Source organism: Aplysia californica, unplaced genomic scaffold, assembly GCF_000002075.1.
Source record: "Aplysia californica isolate F4 #8 unplaced genomic scaffold, AplCal3.0 scaffold00155, whole genome shotgun sequence".
Taxonomy (NCBI): domain Eukaryota; kingdom Metazoa; phylum Mollusca; class Gastropoda; order Aplysiida; family Aplysiidae; genus Aplysia; species Aplysia californica.
Genome location: NW_004797425.1, coordinates 232220 through 240094, shown reverse-complemented (window position 1 = coordinate 240094; position 7875 = coordinate 232220). Strand labels below are relative to the sequence as shown.

Sequence of the window (7875 nt, the reverse complement as noted above, 5' to 3'; positions counted from 1 at the left end):
TAATAATAATAATTATTATTATTAATGATATTATATTGTTATCAGGATTATTATCATCAGTATCATACAGTATGCGGTTGCATTTTAAAAATATTATTACTATTAGTGTTGGTGAGGAACTGGATAATAAATTTTTAAAGATATTGTACAGAGGACGACCTTCTTGAACTCTGCGTGCCCGAATTCCATTCTCATTTTACAGTTATAATTTTTTCAATTCTGATGCGAGATGACAACTGTTTGAACTGAAGTGACACCATTTGTCATTATACTTTTTGGTTGATAGAAATCTAAATCCAGTTCTGAGAATTCAAACTTTCTCTGAGCAATGACAACACTCAGTTGTCTCACGGCAGCCTAATTAAATATTTTATTTTTTGTGCTTAACTAAATGCATCCAATAATATTGTTTCACGGCAAGGAATTAGATGAAAAAATAATTTTAAAAACAAACTATGCTTAAGGGTAGGGAATTTGGCAAACTATATTCAAGGATAGTGTAAAAAACAGACTATACTCGAGGACAGGAAAACAAACTATATCCAAGAATAGGAAAACAAACAAACTATATACTCAATGATAAGAAAACAAACTTTACTCCACTTCCCGATGCGTTTTCCACAACTTCCTCCTCCCTACGTCTCCCGTTTCAGCCTTCGCCCCCACACCCTTTCAGTTTATGTTTTAGTCACCATTCCTACCTCACAAAGAAAAGTTTAGCGGCAATTAATGTGGTGCCACAACTCGGAATCCTTTCCCTAAGCGGGCTAAATATCCCCCCTCGTAAAAACTTTGGCAGCAACAAGGTCTCCACTCTCTTCAAGCCTCTTGCGCAAGTTTGTTTTCCTCATCATGGAGAACAGCAGGGGCTAGGAAAAGTTTGCACGTTTCCTTGAATATTGCTCGGATTATAGGGAAGTATACGATTTAGATGCTCGTTAGCAAAAGAGGAGCGGGGTAATGAGGCTGCGGTGTTATGGAAGTTACAAGACGCAAGAACTTAATGTATTGCATTTAAGCAGGTACATGCTGTGTTTTTCTTGCGGTCTTTCGATACATAAAAATTTGGAGGATGAAGAAGTCGCTCGAGCAAAAACAGGACCACAAAAACTCACCCACGAAATTGGAAAGCGATACGCTGCGAGAGATGATTAAAAAACTTTTGGGGAAAATGGATGGCCAGACAGCCTGAGTAAAAAAAGGAGGGTCGAAGCTTAGGCAGTGCGGACGAATAAGAGGGCGTTTTACTGGATTCTAGGGAGAGAGGAATTTGTGGCTTGCCCAAAAGTTAATACCGAAAATTTTGTTCCCGCCCCTCTTTCTCTCTCTCTCTCTCTCTCTCCCCCTCTCTCTCTCTCTCTCTCTCTCTCTCTCTCTCTCTCTCTCTCCCTCCCTCACAACCATACGCAAGAGCCCTCTCTGAAGGTCATCTCTAACTACTGAGAGACATTCTGTCATGGTTTGCGTGCTTCGCAGAGAAATCGCCAGAACCCGCGAGCATCAAATCAAAAGTTTCTCTCTCCCCCGCTAACCCTTTTGTCTTTTTCTCTCTCCTCTCCTCTCTTTGAATTTTCTTCCCCGTCTTTTCCTTCTCTGCCTTTGTTCATTCTGTTTTCTATTCTCGGCTTATATTTTTGCTGTCTCTGCGGTCGCCCTGCGATGATATAATATTACAGAGGACCTAAGTCGTCTTTCCTGACAAAAGGCTATATTTTTCAGATGAAAATGTTTTTCAAGATTTAGCTTTACAAGGAAGGATAATGAGGCGTCTCTATGACCAATGTATAAAATGTATACCTATATATATAGCAGAATATATAAATCTTATAGACATATTCAAATAACTACCAATGCTTTTTAATGATAATTCACCTCCGACAGAATTATTACCATTGTCCTCCAAGGATAATGGGCGAATGAAGACACATGGAAGAAATACTTCACAGCATTATCATTTCCTTCTTGGAATAGATAGTGTATTTGAAAATACGACATATTAAACAAACCCTAAAAAAAAAATTAACTAGTAACATTTCATGGAAACGATTGAAGGGCACTTCTGACTGGTGGAGATACTTTACAGTCGTTCTTTCATTTCTGTGGTTTTTCTTTTTTCCAAGAATTGTTTTAGCGATTTACTTTTGTTTGGCATAAAACAACAACAACAACAACAGCAACAACAACAACAACCAGAAATGAATAAATAAAAAGCAATTTTTAAAAATCCACCAAAGCAACAAGTAATAGCTCTTGCTCTCAAAATCATTTGTCCTTGTTTTTTTTCTGCAGGTCAGCGTCATGACGACGATGTGTCCATTACGTCATCACAGGAAAACTTTGACCCGGAAGAGGATGTGGACATGTGTGAGGACGGTAAGCACCACACGGGAGACGAGGACAGTGACGAGGAGAAGAGGAATGCAGACGACACAGGAAACGGAAACATCAGCGACAGTAGCAAGCAGGGAAAACCCCGCAGAGCGCGAACGGCCTTCACGTACGAGCAGTTGGTGGCCTTGGAGAACAAGTTCAAGACTACCAGATACTTGTCCGTGTGTGAGCGCCTCAATCTTGCTCTCAGCCTCAATCTCACAGAGACACAGGTTTGTAATCTGTTGTCTTTTTAGACATTTAGTCTTGATTAGTCTCAATTACAACAACAACAAAAATGATAATAAAAATAAAATAAAGAATTTGTGGGTGTTTTCTTACGTGCCCATTTACACAATTTAGATCATTTAGGAGGTGGGCTTCCCACCCATGTCCAACCGCTACAACAACCCGGGCTGAGAGGCATGCAACATCCCAGTAGAAAGACCGAGATGCTCGATAGAAATGGAATTAATGTTCTCCTTACTCAGGAATCGAACTCGTGTCTCCAACGTGCGACAGCGAAGGACCCGACCGCTACTTAACAGACACCGGTGATTATTCTCAATCTGACGAACAAGATAGAATTCTCTTTATTGCGTCCCGAAAATTGGCAAACTTTCCAGACTTACGTTACTCGGAACTATAGTTTTGCTTATCTTGGGGCTGCAGTTCAGCGCCAAGTAACTTGAGGAACAAACTGGACGTGTTATTTCGAAGATATAAAATGTAATAGATTTTGGTTCACCGACTAGATCACAGAACTTGTTCATTATATAGCACTATTAATAATATTTTGGTAATGCAAGCGCCACGTTTAACCCTGGTCTCCTACTCTAATACTGGTTTGTTCTTAGTACCTCTACGATATTTATACATTTTTGTTGTAAATATTATATTGACCACGCGAGCCTTAAAGGACAGATTAGAGAAAGGTACATATTACTAAACTGTACAGGATGGAAATGAACAAAATCGTGTTTCAATGTATCTCGCGTTGATAATCTCTGTAACTGTCTGTTCCCCAGTGGTCAGCAATTTCTCTCATTATTATGTTGCTGTAGATCTATAGGTGCATATTTCAGACTTTACAGGTTTGCTTCCCATCTAAGAGAAGCCTATCTAAACTTTTCATTGGCTTTTGAGTATTTGAGCACATCCTGATAGGCATTAGATGAGCGGAAAGTAATGAGCAGGTTCTAATGTTAAGAGTTTTTTAAATCGAATAATTTTAATTTACAGGACATATAGTTTACTGCTAAATTCATTACTAAATTCTCTGTTAATTTGAACACGACGTAATGCTCCTGGTCTTTATCTTATGAGGATCAAAAAGGGCACGTAAACGTTGGAAAAATGCTTCACAACTATTTGAAGTTCACCTGCTGTGATAGACATCAAACTTGGCTAATTAGGATATTACTGAGAGCAATAGCGGTAAAGAAGAAGTAAGTGTTGCATAATACGCCTTTGATTTGGCGCTCCCCCTCTGAACTGGTATGGGAACGCGAGAAGATCAGTTGGGTAAGCCCCTGGATATGTGGAGGGTGACGCATGTTCGAACGTTTCGGACTATGTTAGAATAGTTCTACAGATTTTCTACCTCGTCTTAGTGGGGATGTGTGTTAGTTTTGATAACCACTTCGAAAGATGTACCGCTTTTTTCGAAGAGAGTTAAAAACTAAAACTGATGCTATTATTCTTACTGTTTGGTCGCACGGTATGGGTGTATAAAACAAACTGCCTGAGTATGTCCATTGAGAATACGTTACAACTGACACAACTGTGTTATTCATAAAGTTATACGATTTCTTTTTTCTTTTTTTCCAAAATAAATACGACTGTTAATGACATTACCATTATCTATCTATCTATCTATCTATCTATCTATCTATCTATCTATCTATCTATCTATCTTAAAATTGAAATGTCTTATATTATATGGGTCTAATACCAGGTTGTAAGGACAGATTTAACTGTAGTCATTCTACTCTGCAGGTCAAAATCTGGTTCCAGAACCGGAGAACCAAGTGGAAGAAACAGAACCCTGGCCTTGACGTCAACTCCCCCACCATCCCACCCACATCAGGCGGCTTCGGCTCCTTCTCCAGTCCTTACTCGAGCATGCTGTACGGCCAGTCAATCCACCCGTACCTGCCTGCCTCCGGACTCATGAGCCCCCTTAGCATCCTGAGAGCTCATGGCTCCTACAGCCCCGGACAGAACCCCACCGTCTACTACCCGTACTTCAGTCAGACAACGTGAGAGGGAGTTGATCTTTGAACAGTTACGATGAACGATTTTTGTGGTTAGGCGAATGTAGAGTGCCAGTGGTGCACACAATGCCGTGGCAGGCAGATTCAGCCCATTTGTGGCAGATATACTTTGTGGACGAGTGGGCATTTACGGTTCCGAAACAGTACACTTTTATTTGGGTGGCGCGGTAGACAAATGTGTCCGCCAAAGACAACCATACGCAAGAGCCGATGCCTGAAGGTCATCTCTAACTACTGAGAGACATTCTGTCACGGTTTGCGTGCTTCTCAGAGAAATCGCCAGTACCCGCGAGCATTAAATCAAAAGCTTTTTACCCAGGACCGGGAACGATAAAAGCAGTGGTATTTGCTACGACGTCATGAGGACATTTCTCGTGATACAATTTCCCTCTTCGCTGACACCCCTCATCCCCCGCCCTCATCCCCCCTCCCCTCACACTCACAAAGAAAGAAATCTACGTTGGTGTGTTGACACTGAAACTGAACTGACATATTGGGCAAAACTTGATATGCCCATTTTGTGAATCGAGAGAAATACGATGAATGTCTTTAAAAATGGACTTCAGAGAGAGCATTGGCGTTGGTGCTTGAAATACATCATAAGAACCTGCCACAAGAAAGCTGTGCTGCAGACGGTGCCTTCCGCAGAACTCTGGTCAAGATGACGTTTTTCAAAGAAGCGGTGGCTACGGTGTGTACAGGTCTATTTATTTCAGCATTAAAACATCGAGCCCTTTCACTTCGATTGCATCACCCGAACGGAACAGCCTGAAAATGTTTCCTATGTGGTGACGAACGTGACAAAGAATAGTCTCAAAGCCTGGTGTGCAGTGTACAGTTTGCAGACTGTGATCTTCCAGCTTCTGGCACAAGATGGTGAACTTTTGAAGGACGCTATGAAACGGTTATTATTACCTTCTCTTTCAGGTGCATGAAAGAGTGGTGTACATTGTAAGTTACTTGTATCGAATGTTGACTTTACTAGCAGTATTGTGTGCAATACGTTTAGCAATTTGGCGCGTTTATGCAGTTTTGTTTACTTTTACCATTTTATGTGCATAATATGTGTTAATGTTATCAGAGATCTTCCAGATGTAAATACGCTAAGGAGACAGTCTTTTGTCTGAGCTGTGTGAGTGATGTATTGCTATGTCGATAGCATAGATGAGTGTGTAGAAGGAAAACACGTGTGATTGAATCAGGAGATTTAATAAATTCAGTCCTCATCTTCCAGTCTCGTCTGCATCAGGGCGGTTGAATACTGCAAGCAGTGAAGAGGCCATTTGTTCTCTCTTCTTTCTAGTCATAGTTTTTTTTCTTAGGCTCTGCTCCTCTCAATGACTATAGCCGTAGAGCGCACCATTACCTCAGTGGGTATAACGATGATAACGTGTGACTCGTATTAGAATGGGGTGTTATTGAACTTGGGTTTTGAAGGCTCTTTACCAGCGTCTATGGTGTATCAGTTAGGCGTTTCACCGTCGCACACCAAAGCCTGGAGTTCGATTCCCGTGTCGGGGAGGACCTTTATCTAGTATTTCGGTCTTTCTGCTGGGATGCTGCATTCCTCTCAACGTGAGCTGGCCCTGACGGACAGGATCGAAGCCCGCCTCCTAAATGATCTCCATTGTGTCGATCGGGACGGACTTGAAGGAGACTGACTTTATAATTCGTAGGCCCTGCCTCTTTAGTAATCTTACAATGCTGAAAGGAGCGTAAATCCATACCATGCCATGTCCTTATGACCTAGTCTCCCCCTGCCTGTCTGTCACTGCCATTTATCCCTCGCCTGATTTGGCATAACATATCGATATTTGTATAGAATGAATTTTGCTGAGCTTCCAGAAAATCATCTATATGCAATTTTCAGTCAGACGCCAAGTGTTAACTGCTTTATGCAATTGGTCGAAATCTAAAATACTTTTCAAGATTTTTCTTTGCGCTTTGCCTCCACATCTAGTCGTGGCCCATATTTAACCTTTCGCTGCCAGCAATGTTTATGGTCATATCAAATAACTTACACAGTTAAAGTTGAGGCAGTGAAAGGGTTAATGGAGCATGTTGTGACGTTAGAGCTCACATTGTGCTGGGAAACCTGGAAATAGATTATGTATTGCTTGCTGTCTTCCACACATTAATCACTTTTTTCTATGTGATTATTCACGTTCCTTTTGGGGATTTTTGCCCTTCACCCCTTCCGCACTCTGTTTAACATAAAAGATACTCTCTTTTGAATATAGACAAAAGTTTTGCAATTGCAATTCCTGAGCTTCCAAGTAAACAAGTATGTATTCTAACAGCTGTCTTCCAAAAACAATCACAATTGCTGTCTGTAATATGTAATCTGTAACGTGTTGAATAAAGAGAGCAATGACATTAGTGCATTTCATGATCATAATATTGTTCGAGTTACGCTCGTGTGAAGAAGTCCATAGTTAACAAAAAAGAACCTGTTTAAGAAAGGAAACCCCCCCCCCCCCCCCCCCAACCAATTGGAGATGGGCTGTTTTTGTTTTTCTTTGGTGGGAGGGGTACTCATGCCGAACAAATAGGCCAAACGCCAAGGCAAGGTCTGTCTTTGGATCACATTTTACAAGCATGTTTTTAGAGGGTGAAAACAAGGTAAATGAATTGGGAATCGAATAGATTCTTTTTTCCCTATCTTAGCACAAGTCCTCGCCAGAATACGTCGTAAATACTTCGTAAGTACAGTTTTTTTCCCCCATTGATGCATAGCACGGCAGGGTTTAAACATTTCTTTCTTTCTTCGTTTCTTTTCCCTTCTTCTTTTTTTTCCCTTTCTTTCTTTCTTTTTTCTCTCTTTTATTTATTTATTTATTTATTTATTTATTTATTTATTTATTTATTTATTTATTTATTTATTTATCACTACTCTTTTTGGGTTAAAATCTATGAGTGTCTTTTGAGGGGCAAGCAGGTCAAACAGTTATTGTACACATATTAGTTTAGTCAATTGTACACCTCATAGAAATGACTGAATCCAGGCATGAAAAGGGTTCATGAGAATCTGCTTTTGTTCTTCGTTTCCCCCCCAAAACCGGTCGTCTAAACATTCGTCTTGTGTATACAGAAATCTCAAGCTTTAAGATCGTCAACTCTTTGGCGTGCCGGGGATATCAACGGGATTATAATTGATCCTCTTTTACACATTTGGTTCGTGGTATAGCACAATAAACATCTGTCTCAAGTTCTAAACATAATATATATA

The 7875-nt window shown here is 40.4% G+C and overlaps 1 protein-coding gene across 1 annotated transcript in view; it reads left to right on the top strand.

The window, feature by feature from the left end:
* The window catches only part of LOC101850081 (GATA zinc finger domain-containing protein 7), a 21535-nt gene extending 14515 nt beyond the window's left edge, over window positions 1–7020 (top strand). The window contains exons 2-3 of the mRNA XM_005097454.3: window positions 2290–2603; window positions 4369–7020. Of these exons, the coding sequence (XP_005097511.1) occupies window positions 2290–2603; window positions 4369–4635 (581 nt within the window). The 3' untranslated portion in view covers window positions 4636–7020. The remainder of the gene's footprint in view (window positions 1–2289; window positions 2604–4368) is intronic.
* Window positions 7021–7875: the final 855 nt, after the last annotated feature.